Here is a 19,727-nt window from a genome sequence, read left to right as displayed (position 1 = left end):
TGTGTGCTGCAGGATACAATTTGCTAAGGGGTGGTGACCGCTGGCTTTTCCTTACCCATGGAGGAACTTCAGCAGGTGCCAGGAAATAAGCTCATCTGCACCGCTGAAACATTGGAACACCAATGATCAGTACTTAGCAATGCGTATTAGCTAGTCTTACTTTCCAAGGATGTTAAACAGCCTGTAGTGAGGCTGCACCTAACCAGCGCACCATAGGTATGTGTGTCCGTGGCAAAATAATTGCTACTTGTACCAAGGTCTTATCTGCAACAAAAATAATTGACCAAGTTAAACAGTATAAAATGCACATACCTTTGTATCGGGGATGGATCTGGTACCTCAAAGTACCTGCACGCATTTTGTCCCTGCCCACACTTACCTTCCATGCCGAGTAGCAATTTGTGCCCTATCAGCACCACTATTCTGCAGCCTCAGGTCTTTCGCTGAACTGTGAAATACAATATAGTATGAAGTTTTTGTTGCTAACCCTGTTTTGACATGTCAGCAGGCAAATAAAAAGTCTTAGCCTGTTCTATTGATCCTAGGAAAGATTTTCCTTGTGAAAAATAATTCAAGATCACCATTTCACAGATCGCCCATTCATTGTGTCTCCTGGAAAGCAGATACTATTCTTTGTACAGGTGTGCTGCCACTCATTTGCATGCTCTGAGGTACCAGGAATGTTTCTGTGTGACGGATCAGAAACATAGCACGTTGAAGTTTGATATTGCAACTGAAGAGTTAGGTAATACAAACATAACTCTTTTCCTGACAGATCTCTTCAAGTACATCACGACCTGGAGTCCCGGGAGATGTAAAACAAACTGAGGAGTCTGCGTTATTTCAGTTTGCTGAGGTATAATGGCTGAAATATGGTGGGGGAGGATGGGAGGAAGCAAGGAACCGGTAGGAGTTGTCACTGAATGGCTAAGCACCCTATCTTGTCAGGGAATGCCGTCAGTAGTCAGTAGATGTTTATCTTCATGACAGCATTGTGTTAAAGTCATGGGGGGAGTAACCAGTGACTGGATGGGATGCTGGCCAGTTCTACCAGCTGTAATGTATACAAAAAATACTGCGTTTGTGAATATTACCTGGCCTTCCATACCAAAGAACCACTGCAGACATATGTTCCAAATGGCTTTTTAATTTACATCTGGGAAAACAGCAAATAAAAGACACTCTGAAGTGACACAGTGTGCACTGCCTGTGGAAGGGGCTGCAGCAGTGCTAAATGGCAACTACCCTGGAGGCAGGAATCCTCTGAAAAAGAACCTTGCGGGTCAAAGGAAGCTTGTCACAGCAGGGATATGTAGCAGCATTGTTAGGTGGTGGCTTACAAAGGCAATAAATTACCCTTAAGTATGTAAGCTATCCTCCTTCCTCCACGTATTCAAGTTTTGGAGTTCTTAAAGACTGCTTTTAAGAATTTTTTTTCCCCCGTGTGTTTCATGTGCCTCTGAATTGACTTTCCACACATATGCTCTTCTTGCCCATTTGGGGGAGCCTGGTACTGCTGGCAGAATCCGTTCTGCTGCAGGTATCTTCAGGATGTGTCTGAAAAGGCTGGGATTGGAGCCAGAGTTAGTGTGGAGGAACATGACGGATGAAAAGATGCTCCGTTTGTTGCTCTGTGCTTTACGTACAACACGATTCTTTCTGTTAATTGTTAAGCTAATTGTGTTCTATGTGGTTTTTAGCTTGGCTATGATGGGCCTTGATACATTTCTTAAGAGGCTCAATTAAGAAAAATCAATGTACTGAATCAGGTGCCATAAAACACCTGACTAGAAACACCCCTATAAAAGATACAATAGAGCTGCTATCTCTAAACATGAAGATGTTTTCGTATGTTCCACCTTTTCTAAGTTACAAGTTACTTTGGAAAGTTCTCTTGAAAATTTGTGGAATTGAGCAGGACGAAGACATATGCTGAAGCCAACCTTTTAAACCAAGTAAGAGATAGAAGCTGGGAGAAGATTTCTTGTGAATTTATTGCATGAGTGAATCTGCTAACTTAGTCTGAAAAATCTTAGCCATCTTACCTAAAATTTCTGTTTCATTAAAATGTATCTGCAGAGCTGGACAGGGTATAAATTGCCTTTAGTACAGCATTTTCAAATTGTCATGTAAAACCTGACTTAGCCACACTTTAAAAATTTCAAAGAACCTAAAATCATTTCCTCTCCTAACTGAGCAAACAACAAAGTGACAAACATGAAAATTACCGTACGGATGTGACCGTGCACTGGGGTGCGTACCACTGCACTGAGCCAGCTCATTTGGCACATCAGCGTGCGTGTATGAATCATCAAATAGTAGGTAGAAGAGATGCTTAGAAAGTTAATTAGAAACTGTTGAGGACAGTTTAAAAGTCAGGGTTAATCTCTTTTTCTGACAAAAAAAATACTAAAATGTGTAAGTGATCTGGAGGGGGCTGTATTTTTGGGGTTTTTTTCAGTGTCTGGAAATAAAGGACAGAAGTCTGGAAAAGAAAAAAAACAAACAAACAAAAAAACCCCCACAAAACCCAAAACCAAAAAAACCAACCCTTCTTGGCCATGGTTGTTTTGGCCATTGTTCCTCCTGTGTTACACTGTTGTGGTGAGACCTCAGTGGCAGTGACTAACCACGTTTTACCTATAGCTGTGGAAAAGTGGCATTTTTTGAAGACAACAGCCTGATTTCATTTAGGCTGTTCCAGGGGAAAGTAAGTTTTCTCCCCCTGCTATTAAAGCTGCTTGTTCCCTTTCCAATATAAGGGCTTTCATTTGCACAGGGTGTCTTTGTCAAGTTTGGCAAAAATCTTGTTCCTTACCGTGCCACTTTTACTAGGTCCCGTCTGTCTGAGCGCATTGCCGCGCTTAGTAGCTAAATTATGGTTAGCAATTTGCAGTAGGCTGCCGTCAGCAGCGTACGGTGCTACAAAAGAAGAAAAGAGAGGGAGAGAAGGTAGTTATTTAGCCAGTAGCCAAGCAGACCTGTGAAGAAATGCGGAGCGTGCTGTGGTCTGATGTGCCTGGGGACTTTTGGCACAACTGTCTCAGCTCAGTTTTGGGTCTGGCTGGGTGGTTTTCGTATGTTCCCTTTCTCCTTGCCGCCTTTGCGGCAGGGCGAGGAGGAGTGCCTCTTCGCAGAGGCGGCGATTCCATCGAGCAGGTCGGTCATTCCAAATGGACACCTTCACCCCAGGGGAACAAGCCCCCTGTCGCTCATCAACAGCTGCTTCTGTGTCAAGGTAGCCAGGGATTCTTTACGTCTTTACAGCCTCAGTTAGCCTTTCAGCTGGTTGTCTGTCATCAATTAAAGCTGATGAGGCTATGGCTAGTGAGGTGTGCCCCGTGGCTTGCCGCAAGAGCTGCTGGAAACCCCAGGTGAGGCTTGGCGGGGTCCTGTGGGTGCACAGCCAGGAAGACGATGTGACATCCTTGTAGGAGTTTTTTGAAATTTGGAGTGTGGCCCAGTTACGCTCTTGGCTTTCTCGTTCTGCTCTGATCCTGCTTGGTCCTACATTTGTCCTCTCCATTCCAATGGAGAGCTGTTGTACAGGCCCCTGATTTTTGAGCACGGGCTGTGTTCCTTGGCACGGTGGCTGCGTGCAGGCTGGCTGCTCGCATGGGCTGGGTGCTGCCACCCTCCGTGCCGCGGCCACCCTCCGTGCCGTGTGAGGGGTGCAGAGCAGATGGGACCCCAGCTCTCCTGGTCTGACTGGATATGCATCTGGCAATGGCAAACAGATGGTGGGGACGCTTCATTGAGAAGAAACAAGAGTACCTGTTAAATTTAGTTAGCTAAACTTTCATCTGTTACTAAACAAAGAAAATTATTCTGCAGAGTGGAAGCCATGAAACTGCTAGTTTAACCATCTTAAAAACCAAATGAAGCCAGCCCCCTTCCCGAAAACTCTTCACTTCCAGCTGCTTTTCCACCTGGCTTGTCTCTAGGTGATGTAATCCAAAACGATCACAGGCTGCATGCAGCAAGGTGGAATTTTCTTTGCCAGTCCAGCAGGTTACTGTCCTTTAAGAAAAAATGCATGCCTGAGGGTGATTCTGTTCCTGCCCCATTCTCACTTTGAGCAGGCTTGTGTGCAATCCTTTCTGTTCATTTCTGTGCTGGGCAGAAGGTTTGGATCTGAAACTTTTAGTCAAAATGCCTTAAAATCGGCTGTGTGAGAGCTAGGCAGTATTTTCTCTTCCAGCTTTCCCTTAAATAAAGCTGTAACCTTCCCAGGTAAGGCCGTTATGGAAAACAGACAAATATATTTGCTGTTTGCCTATATACTGAAATTATTAAATGTCTGTGTTGATGTGAAATAATTATTCTAGGAGGGAAATGAAAAAGTGGTACGATGGCGCATGTTTCTTATGCAAACTAGAATGTAGTATAGTCGCTAAAATGCTGACCTGCACTGTAGTAAAAGATAGTAATTTGATCCTGACGATCCCCGAGTTAAACCTGTATGTAAGACGGGGCTATTTGTGGTTGTAGTACTGCAGGTTCTGATTATTCTAATTAAAACTAGAAGATTGTGTTAAGACGGGGATTGAGATCTTTATCTCACTGATGGATCAGCCATCCTCTTCTGAAGTTTGGCCAGCAACTTTGGCAGAATGAGTTCTAAGTTTATGTCTCTTGCAGCTTGTTTTCTTGACAATGAAAAGAACTTTTTTGCTGAAGTGAGATGTTGGCTTCCTCTCCTCCTCTTAGTACTACGAGGTTCTCGCCTTTTGTTAGGAGCACCCATTGTCGAAAGGAAATTCTTTACTCTTTCCTCACGTTGTGCGTGAGGAGGCAGGATAAGCCTGCATGTTCTCAGGTTATACTTCAGTATGTGGGTGGTTTTCTGTCCCTTTTCTGCCATTTATATTGCACTGAAAAAAATCATTAAGAGCTGAGAATTTATTACAGTAGAAAGATAAAAATTTGAGAGCCTCTTCCTGCAAAGTGCAGCGTACAAGATCATTTACTCCAGTGGGATCCTGAGCAGGTTCACTGAATTGTCTTAAGGCAAAACTGGGATTTTGGATTAGTTTAGTTCGATATTAAAAATTATTAATGCACATTCAAGTATTACTCACTTTATTTTAAATACCTTGCAGTAAAATCGATGTCCTGGATTGTGTTGGGGGTGTGGTGGTGTAATGGATCTCATCAAAAAATGAAAAGTAAACTCTTCCAATAATCTAGTTCAAAAGGAAAGACATTAAACATAAAGAGAAGGGCTAAGCTGATGATTTTTGCATTTGGAAATCATGGTCATAAGCTTGATTTTTGCAGTGAGGCAGGTGTCATGGAAACACTGGTGGTCTTGCCCCTAATCTTAGTTAGGGTTTTTCAAGGCTTCCAGGTCAAATACTGCCATGTAACACGTTGCCAAAAAAGATCAAATATGAAGAATAATGATTAATTCTTGTGTTGGTGAGCTCACGCTGCACTTGGAAGGAGGTCAGGAAAAATTTGGCTGTAAAAGCAATTCCCTGAAGTGCGGTGGTAGTTAGTTACTCAGTGCTGGTGCTGGCACACCAACATCTAGGCTAGATTTAGAAGACTAGATTTGATCTCCAGACATAAGTTCTTACTACTTTGTTCTAACTAAAGAAAGCAAAACAAGCAGTGCCTATGAGAATAAATGGTCCTTTTCAATATCTAACCAAATGCGAAATACTGCCCAGGCTTTCAGGGAGAATTTTATTTAACCTTGGTCACCACAGTTTATGTTTTTAAGCAACAGGTAAGTCATGGTCACTTATTACATAAAACACGCACAAAACACACGCCACGACAGAATACTAGCTGTGGACAACACAAACAGAGAAGAGAATCCATGAGACTAACCTAAGGATGAAATTCTACATTTGCTTGCATCCCGCTGACTTCTAAATGCCTGTTAAGCATTTCTTGGATGGGATTGCCTATCTGAAATAGGGCCTTCTGCCAGAAGGATGTAAAAGTAATAGATTTAACTAACACCTTCATTTTTTCTCATTCTTTTTCTCTCTTCCTTTCTGTCTTTCCTGTATGCCACAAATGTTTTCTCCTCTATTAAAACCTAGATCTCCTCCAATACTTCCCAGTTGTCAAGTCCTGAGCCAGTAAAGCACTGTGGGAAGTCGGCACTCTTCCAGTTGGCAGAGGTAAAGTTCTACCCATTAGTGTTCACAATGGGAAGGTGTGTGTATCTTTTCCCAAAAAAAGTATGAATTGTTTAAGGCTTGCTCTAGTATCAAATCTGGTGTTTCAGAAGCGTAAGTTAGTAAATAATGGCATAGCAGGAGAATGAGGCAGTGGCAGTGGCCCCAGGGACCTGGCCTTTGTTTATACACTTGTTAATGTGCGTAGTTCCTTGGAGATGGTGCAGAAAGTTATGTTGCTTTTTAGAAAAATCAGCCTTACAATGATAATAAAAGCAATGCTTAGGTCAATAAGAAAGAGAAGTAGGTGATGGCATTCTTAATGAAGAGCTGGACACCAGGATTCAAGAAGTAAGGCTTCGGTTATAAGGACAGCGCACTGCTGAATCGGGGACCCAGACAGGAGGGAAAAGCAGACTTCAGGGTCATCAGGAGTCTGTATGAATAGTTGGAAGTTGAAGCAGCAGATTAAGTTCTGAAATTGGCAGCTGTCAGCAGTAATCAAGGGTACTAGGTCAGGTTTCCCAAAAGTCCTAGAAATTCTCTATGAGTTTTAAATATAACCTTGTAGAGTTCTGCTCTTTGATGGGGATGAATCACTCAAAAACCTTTGAGGCTTGGTGTGCAAATACTATTCTTTTTGATGAATGAAAGATGAAGGTACATGCTGTATTCCAGGTAGATAAGGGAGGATGCTAGTACCTTACTCATACACGTTTTTCTTGGGTTGTGTTTTTTCAAAATCACATCCTATTTCAAGGAGGAAAATGGTTCTCTGGATCCCATCTGGTGGCATCCAGCCGTGTATTCTTGCTGGTGAGGTTAATCCCTGTCGGGGGCGGGGGGGGGGGGGGAAAGACAGAGATTGGAAGCACTGACATGAAAGTGTTTCATGCTTTGCTCCATGGATAGTAGTGCTACTGTCTGACTTTACAGGAACTTAGAGGAGTGGAGGAAAGCTGCCTTGCCCTACGGGCAGCCCCTGGCAGCAGCAGTTTGCGTGTGCAAGGGCGATTACACCTAACACCTAACTGTGACCGGTCACTTGAGTACTGCAGCCCTGGGGTGGCAGAAAGGCTGTTAATATTGAAGTCAGGGACAGGAGAAGTTTTATTTCCAGGTGTCCTCTCGCAGGACAGCAGCAGGCTTTGAGTGGTGCGGTTCTGGAGTGGGGCTGCTGCTGAGTGCAGGCTGACTTGGGGGAGTGAGCATTAAAAATGGTGACGTGCCTGTGGGGCTTGTGACACTCTGATCTGGGGGCAGGACAGGTGCTTGTCCACAGGGGCACAGGGTTTTTACTGAAGCTGGCAGAAAAAGTGGCGCTAGATCTGGCAGCGTGACACTTGCGTGTTGGACAGGTTTCCATGATCTCTCAGGGATTGCTCAGGTGAATTCCTACAAGCCTAATTTATTATACAAAATGAATGTTAAAGGTTCTGATTCAAACGGAGAAAAACATGGCAGATGTGCTAAGCACATCCTCCTCGTCTCTAGCTCTTGTAGAGCATTAGTGCTATTGATTTATAATTTTTTTCCCTAGTTTTGGAGATCTTTATAACGTCTGATGGTAATTGGATAAGTAAAATGTGAGTGATCCAGCTTAAGTTTTCAGATAGCAGTTCAGGACCTGATTTGGAGCATCCCAAATAAACCATGTTCATTATCACCTCGAGGTGACTTAGGTTTGCAAGCTGGTTTGGCAGACATCTGTGCCGTGCCACTGTAACTCCAAACCACAGATGCTGCGCACTGGAGGGGACGGGACAGCTGTCTGCGTGCCGCTGGCATGGCTGGCGCTGGCACGTGGGAGCCTGTCTGCTTCGGCACATCGCTCTGCTCCTCTTTGGTCGCTCTGCTCCTCCTTCATCTTTCTGCTTGGTGGATTAACCACTTCTGTCTTCTCCCCCACCCCGTGCCTGCCTTTTTGATATTTCACAGTATTTCACAGAAGGTGATAAAATAAAATGCAGAAGTGGGTTAAATTGTTTTTCCAAAAAATTCTGAGAACATCTAAGTTTCTAAAAATGGTTGGAGCAGCCGCTCTGCAGTCTGAAACTTGGGAGGCTGTTGCTGATCAGCTCTGCTGCATTCCTTGCAGTGCCTGAGTGAATGCTTTGTCTTTAGCCTTCAGTGTGGAGGCACAGGAGCAAAGGGAGGGCGGGGGGGGGGGGGGGGGGGGGGGGGGCGGTGAGCATCACCTCCGCAAGGCAAGGAGACCACTGCTGCCGCGGGGTCCCAGCAGCACAACAACACACTGAAAGTACTAAGTGACATTTTGCAGACTGGAGCTGTAATGGTCAGAGCTTGGGAGATGCTGTGAAGAGCTGTGGTTGCCAGGAGACATAGAGAAAATTTTTATTTTCTTTATGGCGATGGTGGATTGATTTCTGCAAAATGGGCTCCCGTTGGTTGAGAGCAGTGAAAACTGAGATTGGGGCAGGGGGGATAGGGGGAGCTAAAGGTTGTAAACACTACAGTTTCCCAGTCCCTAGACTCCACCTCTAAGGAAGCAAGTATAAGAAACCTGCAAGCCTCATCAGATATTATGGGATATGTACTTAAAAATAGAACACTTTCTTCTTCGTACAATCCTGAGACTGATGCTTTTCATTTTTTTAGAAAAACACCATTTCATTGCACCTAGTTCAAAATTGAAACCAAACACTAAAGTATTGCAGAGCATCACAGCTTGATACAGGAAAAAGGTTCTGGAGAATAATCAGCTACCTGCTTGCCAGGCAGCCTCCCGTACCCTGAGGGGTCACAGAAGTTACTGAAGGCTTGAAGGCTCCCAATTCACTCTGGTTTCATACCAGCTCTTCTGTATGAGTCCTGTAGGACACACCAGCAGGCAGTGCTGTAGCCTGACAGGAGTAAGCTTAACCTATGACAATGAAATGGTTTTGCAACCAAGCCTCCAAAACCACCAGCAGCTGCATCACACGCTGGTGTAGACTGGTGCTCAGCTGCTGGAGGCTGCCCGTATGTGAGAGCGTGTGCCTCAGCTCATCCTGCTCCTCAGAGACAGTCCCGACCAGAAGGTCCCAAAATCTGCAAATACCTCTTAGTGCCCGGTGGTACTGTCCACCAGAGCAGTGATGGAGCAGGGGGTTATTTATACCAGCATGCACGGGTCTGCACTTCTTTTTCAATATATAATCTTATGAATGGATTTTGGGAAAAGGGAGGGAACAACCCGTTGAAAAGCTGTGTGGTAAACAGAAAAGAATTGTGCTGGTAAAAGAATGTTGTGATTTTTTTTTTTCTCCCCTTCTGTTTTGTTTTTTTTTTTCTTTAGATTTCTTCAAGTACCTCCCATTCAGGTCCCGATTTAACAAAACAGTGTGGAACATCAGCATTGTTTCAGCTGGCAGAGGTAATATTAAGACACTGGTGACTAATTACCACGGGTGCAGTGGGGCGGAGAAGTTAATGATGGTGACTGCGGAAGCCTGGAAGGCAGAGCAGAGCTACAGTTATAATTACAGTGGTGCTTATGGAAGCGTAGGCTACGGGGGCTTGGGTGCCACAAGTCAAGATTTCCCAACTAGCAGTCACCTTGGAGGTTTCTAGGAGTCTGTGCTGCAGCTGAGAAGTACCACCAGGCCCTGGTGGCAAAGGGAGTTTCCAACCACTGTGGGAATTGTTTAAATTCCTGGCTTGGGGTTTGGAGTTTTAACTGTTTGGTTTGGCCGGGGGGGTGCAGGGAGATGAGAGGGAGGGCTGGATTAGTCTGTTACTCGGATTGGGTCATTGCCATTACGAATTCCTGTTAAAGGTCATTAGTTACTTTCGTTTATTTTTGCTTTTCATGTATCCTGTTTCTTGAAGATGGGGAATAAACAGGTCAATAACTTCTACAGAAACGGGTACTCTCAGCAGATCCTCCTTCTGGGAACAGTTAAAAACAATGGCCCGTTACTGAAATGCTGTATTTCATGTGTTTCTAAGCTTTCCCAGTCTTAAAGACTGGATTGCAAGTTTATTTAGAGCCCACCAAAACAGAAGTCACGTTTTTGTAGCCACATCCATAGCCCTCTGTACTATAGGCTACTGCAGAAGAAAGAAAGGTATCAAGAAAAAAAAAAACTTCCATTGGTTGTGGGGTGGCATGGATTCGACTAGCAAAATATTGCTGTCCAGCGAGTTGTGTTTTAAAGATTGATCTTTACCTTTTGAAAATCACAGACAGTGTTTACATTGCAGCGCAGTAAAAAAGTTGCAGAAGTACGTTGGTACCAAGAACCCACCTCGGCAGAGCTGAGAGCTGCCCCGCTGCCTCGTTGAACCTGCTTCCCCATAGACACTGCCGGCCGAGCTGCCGTGCTTGCAGTGCTCAGCCCAGCCTGACCTGAACCAGATCAGGAGTTTCTACCCTGTGCAGCAAGAATTTTGCAAACTTACTGCAAAACATTCTGTCCTTGGTGTTATGCTCATACTTATATTGGTGTAAGAGCTATTTTTAGTTTGCCAGGATAAAACGCCTTGCCAGTTTGAGAAACCTGGAACGGACCTAAAGAGAAGCCAGTGATCCAGAGCGCACATCCATACTGACCACATGGCCTGTGGGCTGAGCTTCAGGACAGGGAAACCCCTGATGTCTGGTTCAGAGCAGGCTTCTTCCATCTGGTTTTGCTCCGGGTGGCTGTTTGGTTGACATTTGTTCTAAAACCAAGATCCCAAATAGCCCTGGAATTCAGCCTGGGGGCTTTGAGAGGGAGAGTGAGAAGAAGGAGCATGGCTTGTCAGGAGCGGGTGGTGCTGTGAAGGACTGCCCTCTGCAGCAGTGTCCGCAGAGCTTACAGGTCATCCACACCCGAGCGGGTCTCCCAAGTCAGTGCTGTGGGAACATGGCAGTTTGAGGACCTTTTTACAGCTGTTTTTTTGAGTATCACTGTTCCTTAGACAGTGGGAGGGGTTTGGTTTCCATTAATGTTATCTCCAGGAGGAGATAACCATGGCAACCACTGCTGCTTTGCAGCTCTTCGCAAAATAAGTCTGTGACATGAGAAGAAAGATTTGGAAGGCTTTTTTTACTTCCTTCCAAATTATTTTTCGCATTCATGTAAAGGAGAACCATCTCGATGACTGAGATTGTTAACTTACCCCCCACCTCCTTCAGGGCCATTTGGAAAACGAAGGGAAAAATTGTATGTCGAGACATTTGGGAGTTGAAGGGGGTATGTCTGTGAGACATCAAGTAACTTGTCTGTGGCCGTAGTGAGAAATACGGCATTGATCCGTTCATTGAGGGTATTGTGAAAACCAAGCAGTGGGTTTCCAGGTTATGTAAAAGGCACTTAAAAAGATGATGGAAACACCACTGAGATCAGTTGGAGCCTTTTGCTGTTAGAATATAGAACCCACCAGCCTTGTTCTAGCATTAGCCATCATCGTGCCACACCGGTTTCGGCGTGTTTTCGGTACAGTCCTTAGCGTAGTTTGCGGAACTAAGATGCCAGAGAGGTTCGCTCTGTAATGCTCCTGTAAATATGGGTAGGTGACGTTAACAGTCGCTGTTTGTTTCACGGGACTGTTTTTAAACTTGTTTTAGATGTGCCTTGCTTCAGAAGGAGTAAAAGTGAAGGAACCTGGAAAAACAAAAGTGGAAGCACCGGAAGATGTGGGAGGGGAAGTTCCAGAGGAGATGGATGTAGAACTGGAGAAAACAACAAAAGACTCCTGTAAAGAAAAAGTAGAACAATCGGGGATAGAGAAAATGCAAAACTGGGATGAGACAAAAGCTGAGGAATTAGAAACTGCAAAATACAGAGATTTTACTAGTCTTGCAATGGAGAACAGTCCTTTTGAGAGAAGTGATAACACAAAGGATCACATGTGCTGCTCTCCAGATCTGTCGGTGGCTGACATGAATATCCTGGGGCTAAAGCCGGAAAAGATAAAGAAGAAAAAGAAAAAAAATAAGTTGGACCGGCACACAAATGAGAAATCCACCCCCAAGAAACCTTGTAAAAAGAGGCAGTCCTCAGAGTCGGACATTGAAAGCGTGATGTATACCATTGAAGCCGTGGCGAAGGGGGACTGGGGTGCCGAGAGACTCGCGGAAACTCCCCGCAAAAAACCCCGTCCCATCTCAAATGTGAAGGGAAGCGTGTTGGATACAAAATCACCAAAGAAAAAAGTGAAATCGAAAGAAAAGAAGACATCAAAGGAGAAACCCACGGAGACCACCAAAGAATCAAAGCCTCCTGATTTCCTTAGTATTGCAGCCAGCAAGGAAGTACCGTGCGAGGCTTCTGATAACATTAAAGTGGAACCACTGACCCCAACAGAGGAGGTGGTACCCCAGAGCTTACCAGGACAGGTCAAAACTGAGGACAGTGACTGTGTTAAAAAGATAGAAACCTGTGGCTCCAGGAAATCGGAGAGATCTTGCAAAGGTGCTCTTTATAAAACTCTGGTGTCAGAGGGCATGCTGACATCTCTGCGTGCTAACGTGGACAGAGGTGGGTGGCTTTGAGTGTTTTATTTACAGCATGAACCGCAAAAGCCTGCCTGGAGCAGGAGGAGAAGCGGAAGCCGGTGTTTAAGCTGGAGCGTGAGCGGTGTGTGATGGGGGTGCTGTGTCTGGTCACCTGAGATGCTGGGGGCAGGTGGAGGGGACAGGCTGCGTGGTCCAGGGCAGCTCTGCTGGAGCCCTGTGGTCCGTCTTCCTACTTCCCTCACAAACTCTTTAACCTCTCCCATTTTATCCTTTGTGATCTGAACAAAGATTTGGTTTCTTGGCTGAAGGCTTTATTGGTTGACTTGTCAGCCTGCCGATAGATGTACGCAGGACCTGCCTTGCATGTAACCCTGAACAATTAGCTTGTTTCTGTATAACGACTCTTGTGGCTGCGAGCATAGTTCTCAGTCTTACAAGAGGCAAACGTGTTGTGCTTTTGCTTTGCTTGGTAGTTTTGCTGTAGGTGGTGGCCATGTGGAAGGATAAATTTGAGATAATTTCTGGAAGCTTTCAGTGAGACGTCTTGAAATGTGTTTTTCCTATTAGTTGATTTATATGTGTAATTGGAACGTCAGAAAAGGAAAAGATGTTTGTAATTTAGGGAAGTTTATTACTGTCAATCTACTCCTCTCTTTCTCCTCCTTTCTATCTGGAGAGGTCCTGACTTAAGAGGTAGTATAAAAACCGGGAGGGAGGAGTGCACAGAAGTAGTTGCCAATATCATTAGCCCGTTTAAAATAAACAAATGTTTTGTAAGCCCTTCAAGAAGGTCAGGCATCATAGGTTGCGTTACTGAATGGGTACACAAGTTCCTTCTGAGCCCACTTTGTTTTGGCGCATTTTTCTAAAGATGAGAAACAATTTTCTGCCTTCATCCCAGGAAAAAGAAGCTCAGGAAAAGGCAACTCCTCAGATCATGAAGGATGCTGGAATGAAGAAAACTGGGCTTTTTCCCAAAGTGGGACAAGCGGGAACAAAAAACTGAAAAAGCCTAAGGCAAAGGAAGAGTTTGTTTTTGGGTAAGTTGCAGCTTAACACTGTTCAAAGTTTTAGTTAGGTCAGCCTGGTAACTTCAGAGTGAGTCCTCCTCATTGCATGAACTGCATCCAGCACCCAAATAATCACAGTTACGCAGAATTCCTGAGCGTTGCAAGCCACGATGGGCTGAGTCGTGCTCTAGATACCTGTTGTTTATATACCAAAGTAATTCCTTGGAGATCTTTCCTGGTTTACCCTATTGTAAACAGAATTGAATTACATTATTTGCTTAATTCTAAAATAAATGTGCAATATTTACCTACTTAAGAGGCGGTGAAGAGGGTTACTTGTCTTTTCAGAGCACTTTGCAAGCAGTATTTAAAGTTCAGTGTAGGTGTTCAATCATCATAAACAGAATTAGACTAGAAAGAATAGATCCCTTTGCCCTCTTGGAGGGATTACTTACAGAGGAAGAATAAACAGTGTTCTACTGTTGGCAAATAATTATGATAAATGTATCATTTTTCCATTGTAGAGGAAAGATACTCAAATCATTCATGTATGCTGTGAAGAAATTAAATATTTCAGAAGAATAATTAATGATTAGAGGTGCATTCAAATGTAGCAAGGCTGCACAGAATTGCTTTTCTAGTATATGAATAACCATTTTTGTCAGCGTTACAGATTTATTTAACTGCAGGCGTAGTTGTTAAATCTGCTTAGCCGTTCGTACGTACTTGCAAATTCTTGAAGACTCCCAATTATCTGAATTCAGAGGGTGAAAATGAATTAAAAAGGAGTAGATTTTCCACACTTCATGCTTAAAATTGTAATATGTTTCTTTTGTGCGGGCTTGCAGTAGCCTTTTTTTATAACCTGGTCTTATGTGAAATTTAGCTGCAGCTCACTTTACAGCAAAGATACTAAATTGATGACAGTCTCCAAGTCCTCTTTGCTTGGAATGATCAAGGAAAAAAAGTAATGGAACGCTTCCTGTATTTTTAGTGCATTGTATATAAGTTTTGTAAATATTCTTTAAATTTGAATTGAAAGACTGAAAACTTTTCAAACCACTAGGTGTCTAATAAGAGATGTCACTAAATGCCTCTGCTAGCAAAAAAAAAAAAGTTACAAATCATTTATTCCAAGTAGCTAGGCAAATTGTGTAAATAATTAGTTCACTTGAGAAATAATGTTCTCCCATCATTAGCTGGCTGGATGGGGAAATATTTGCCAGTCTTGCTTCTTGGGTTAGTCATGTCATTAACGGATCTTATTTAATGAACTCTAAAGGCAGAATCAGTGGTCTGAGGAGCATGAGTGCTGGAGCAGGTATCCATTATCCCTGTTCATTGCACTACCTGATCCTCTGGCTGCTTGAAAAGCTGGTTTTACCTCTGCCTGCGCCTCTTAACTCTTTCTGCTCCCTTCAGCATCACCTTTCAGCCTCATTTTTTTTGTGCGTATAGGGGGGAGCGTCCCTTTGGAATGATGTCACTCTCCCCATGTCCTCTTACCTTCTCCATCAGTAGCTGCCCACACTTCCCGAGGGTCGGTCAGGTGTTCTTTGGCCGCCTGCTGCCCGCTCCTTTGCCCAGCTCTGCCCGCATGTATCTCCTGGCAGGACTGGGCTGCACCGCACGAACACCTCAGCTCAGCTACGTGCGCCTAATCAGGCTTGTAAGATGCTCCGAAAATTCATAATAATGTGAATGATTATTTATTTTTGACTAATTAATCGCTGACCTAGCGATAGCGGTGCTCTCCACCACCTCCATGCCACACAAGCTATGAATTCCAGGGTGGCAGCTCGTCTGCTCTCGGGGTTGGACCTTCCTAATTAGAGCTGCAACCCCTCATGTGCCCTGGGGGCAGACAGTGAAGCAGGTGGCAGCAGGCAGTGGGGAAGGGGCAGGGGATGGGATGCTGTGACAGCTGTCAGAGCAGAAAATCAGCTTGTTTTGTGGCTGTCGGGGAGCGTCCACATGGAAGGGAAAGGTAGCAGCACCAAGCACCACACATCAGGTATCTTTGTGATTCCAAAACAAAGCATGTATGCGTGTGTGCACACACAAAAAACCCAAATAAACCAACCCCACCATGCAGAAGCCTGCCAGGAGCCCAGGCTGTATTTTAAGATGGAAGATAGCTTACCGAAAGAAGTAATGATTACAGAGATAAAATGAAGTATCATTCTGTGTACCAAAGCTTTCAGAATGCAATTTGCTTCAAGTGCTGCTTCAGCAAGCAGGGAGAAATGCTGTGCTTCTTGTGATACTTCCAAGTGCATAGTGTGCAGGGCAGGGGCCACCCCTCCGAAGTCATGCCAACTTTTGTCAAGTTTAGGTTTTCCGTAGCAAACAGAATTCAAGGCAAGTACAAAATGTCATTATTCCCCTGTCATTGATGGTGCTATTTATAATCTGCCTAGCTGCGTGCACTGCCTTTTATTAAAATACAGTTCCTTCCTATGCTCCTGCCTGGCTGCAAGAATTTGCTGGAACGGAGTCCTTACGCAAGCCAGCGTAGCCATTACAGCCATACTGCCCTGCTGGAGTGGTTTGTATTCCCTCTGGCTGTTAGGAACAGCAGTACGTGTCGGTGGAGTTCTTCAGCTGTAGGTAATCCGGCTGGAGCCACTCGGGGGGCTGAGGTGTGAGCGGTGCTGGGCTGCCTGAAAGCGTGAGCTAATTGCATTTTTATTCTCAGGACAAAATATGAGGGGAGAAAATACAATGCCCCAAAACAAACACAAAGCTAATTCCCACCCCGAAGCATCAGGTTAGAGAGTATCCCCAGAAGATTGAACAGTTTGACGTTTTTCTTCTGGTTTGAATTGTAGTTGTTTTCATCCCAGTGTGAGGACTTTTATGTGAAGTTATTTTATTGATTGGCTTATTTATTGGCTTTACTGTCTTTTTTTCGTTCTCCTCACAGAACAGACAAATCTCCTGCATGAATCTGTGCAGCAAACAGAGCTACATGTCACCAGTATGACATTGATTTGCTTATTTTTTCCAATTTTAATATGTGCAGCTAATGTAATCAATGCCTACTGAGTTACAAATGCAGAAGCTGGAGAGTACTCTCATCCCAAAGCTGGATTAATACATACTAGTGTGATGTTTACAGTGTATGTCTGTGCTTATCCCTTTCCCCCTCCCTCTGTGTAGGTAGGTATGTATATACACACACCGCACACGTGCTCCTAAACAATATATTTTTTCTCCAAAAACAGAGTTACCTTTAATTTGATTGGTTTTGTTTCCCCTTTAGCTTAGCAAAGTTGGAAGAAGAATTTGAAAAGAAATTCAACAGCCTCCCTCAATACAGTCCTATTACCTTTGACAGGAAAAATTCAGCTGTTCCGAGGAAAAAGAGGAAGGTTGGAAATGGCTCATCTGAACAACCAAAATCCAACAAAGGTAAATTACCACGCGTGATATATTCTTAAGCAACAAGAGTGTTACGACAAGCTCAGGAATTCAGACGTTCTTACTTTACTGTGATTTTTGGAAAGTGTGAAGTCAAAGAAAAAATGTTCTAGGGCTGCAGTTAGTTGGTTCTCAGTGGGTAAGTTTTCAGGCTGTACCCTTGCCTCCTGGGTTTCATGCTGAGTAGGACTGATTGGAGTTTGTGCAGGAAATATATTCCTCATAGCAAGCAAACTTACCAAAACCACAAATGTTTGTGAGGTGAGTGAATTTGACAAGTTTTCCCAGGAGAAAAAGGGGAAGATATGGCAAGTGATCGAAAGGTTACATTTTGGTATTTTTCAAAACATAGCTTTATGCCGGTTTGCATTTCACTGTAATTTTAGGCTCTATAAATTAAAACATAAGATCCCAGAGATGTCAGAATGAAACATTTGGATTATTTTTCCATCAAGGTTTTAACTTTCGATCCTAAGTCCTGACATGGTTAAGAAAAGGTTAGAGGACAGGAAAAACAATTCCATATCCAACTCTGTTGCTGAGGTTCTTGGAGGGAGAAACTCGTGACACGTGGCTGCTTTATATACAGACAGCCTGTGACACAGAGGTGGTAGAGAAGTGAGAGCGTGGTAGGGAGAGCTGCTTTTAGACTGTGGCAGAAATACTGATGCACACATATGGTACAGAAATATCACCAAATGAAGGAATGATGTACCAGTAATTGTGCAAGACAAAAGGATGCTCAAAAGAATCCTCATTGTGCACGGTTCACAATGTGAAGCTGGTTTCCTTTTTTGCTGCTGTGGCAGTTCCACTGACTGACAGGTTTTCAGATCTAATACGGCTATTTTAGCCAGGTGACCCTGGATTAGATCTGTGCCTTTTGAATGCTTCACAAATAATCACATTACAGTATGCAGGATTGAGCAGCTGTTCTTTTCTAGTGCACGCCAAATTTGGTATTGATTTTTTGTATTTATATAATTAGATGTGGAACAGTCACTTTTGCAAAATTAGACTTGTGCTAGTACCAAATGAGTCCTGGCTTTAAATGCCTTTCATTTTTTCTGTGGTGTGTATTTGACAGAACTTCTTCAGTCAGCATGAATGGATTGTTTTGCAGTATGATAATGCAGTGGTTAGTTAAGCAGCACCTGTTGGGAATGAGATCTCCTCCTCTGTGGTGGTCTGGCAGTTGAAGTTGCAGCTCCTTGGGTTTCTCACTACAGAATTTACCTGTTCACATGTCTGTGGACCCTATGTTGTGTGAGAATGGCATGCTAGAATGCTGCCTCCAGTCAGGTAGCCCAGAACTGCATTCTGCTTTTGGCTAGGGCCATTGGCAGGAGCTTAATTTTTATCCTTGTTTGCATCACTTAAAAAGCTTTGGATTATATTCAGCTGTGTCTCAGGGGAAGGTCAGAAATGTAACTGCAGGCAGGTTACACGCCTGATATAAGTAGTTTTGGCACAGTCCTGTGGAGGAGGCCGTGGAGCACTTACCTCTTGCTGACGATAAGGGCTCTTTAAACCAAGGCAGCTGACTGCACGGAAGCAGATGGTAAACAGGCACATGAACTTTTCCACCAACAGAGCTGTAGAGTTGCAACAAGCAGCCCCAGGGCAGGAATATCTGATAGTGACACTGCTGTTTCTGTAGTGAACATCTAACCACAGCCCCAAACTAAATCCAGATGGAGCTAGTGATATCTGCCTCTAATTTCAACAAATGTTGAATTCACTCAAGTTAGCTGAGCGAGCTGTCAGCTCGTGTCAGTCATTCCAGCGCCCTGCAGAGCGGAGCTCGCTCTCGAGGTAGCTGAAAAACTCTCCGACAAACCATTTTTCTTTTGGAAAAGAAAGATTGCTAAAACAGTAAATATTCCATGGCAATGGGTTGATTTTAATTTGTTTTATTTTGTTAGAATGCAAGTTGTGGATTTGAAATGGCCTGAGCCAAACGGCGTACAAGCAGGCTTAGTAGCTTAGTGGGGAAACCGTTCTGGCTGAGCCAAACATTCATTAGGCTGAATCCTCAATTTAATTTGCGGGGTACTGACAAGCCACTCAGCCTCATCATGCTGTCAGCTTGCCTGTGGACTGGGACGAGTCCAGAGACGGTTAGGGAACACTGACCTCCAAAGGTGTTAAGCAGGCAGGTCTGCGTCCTGGGCTCCTGCGAGGATTGCAGGAGGTGAAAACGTTGTATTGTGCAAGATGAGGGAGCTTGCTTTGGAACGGTTCTGGGGTTTTTGAGTTATCATGGGTTTTTACACCATCAGAATTAAACAAAAGTAACATCTTGCGATGTGATGAGCATGAACTGTGAAGTGTCGTCATAGTTGTAGGGGTGTGACTGTGCTGGGATGTAGGAGACCGTAACTCGGCTCTGCTGTGCCCTGTGTTACTGTGTCACATCATGGGGGGTTTGCTCTTCCTTGGGGTGGTCCCTGGCTGTAAGGTAATCAGAGAAATCAAAGAAAAGTCCAGCACAAATAGTGCCTGCTCGTGGCTGGGGCCTCTGGATGTTTCCAAACAGATCATAATCTCTCGGGGTAGGTTTAGTAAACCCTCTTTAAAATCATTCCCTGCTTTTTCTGAAGGAGCATCTGCAGGATCCTAAACTTCTCAGGCGTTCACAGTTTTCAGACAAGTGCTTAATTTTTGCAGTCTGCAGATCAGTGCCCACTAAATTACATTCAGACCTTGGAAAAT

General features: G+C 44.1%; 1 protein-coding gene across 22 annotated transcripts in view; it reads left to right on the top strand.

The window, feature by feature from the left end:
• BBX (BBX high mobility group box domain containing) overlaps positions 1 to 19,727 on the top strand; it is a 141,283-nt gene that overhangs the window by 101,805 nt on the left and 19,751 nt on the right. For 19 of the 22 annotated variants that reach the window (XM_056327139.1, XM_056327132.1, XM_056327140.1 and 16 more), the window contains 6 exons: positions 776 to 856; positions 6,057 to 6,137; positions 9,433 to 9,510; positions 11,689 to 12,601; positions 13,481 to 13,619; positions 16,855 to 17,003. In XM_056327139.1, the coding sequence (XP_056183114.1) occupies positions 776 to 856; positions 6,057 to 6,137; positions 9,433 to 9,510; positions 11,689 to 12,601; positions 13,481 to 13,619; positions 16,855 to 17,003 (1,441 nt within the window). The remainder of the gene's footprint in view (positions 1 to 775; positions 857 to 6,056; positions 6,138 to 9,432; positions 9,511 to 11,688; positions 12,602 to 13,480; positions 13,620 to 16,854; positions 17,004 to 19,727) is intronic. The other 3 variants (XM_056327152.1, XM_056327129.1, XM_056327130.1) reach the window with 2 other exon arrangements.

The sequence above is a fragment of the Falco biarmicus genome, chromosome 2, assembly GCF_023638135.1.
Source record: "Falco biarmicus isolate bFalBia1 chromosome 2, bFalBia1.pri, whole genome shotgun sequence".
NCBI lineage: Eukaryota > Metazoa > Chordata > Aves > Falconiformes > Falconidae > Falco > Falco biarmicus.
The sequence above is the reverse complement of the archived record's forward strand: the minus strand, read 5'-3'. Positions and strand labels throughout refer to the sequence as shown.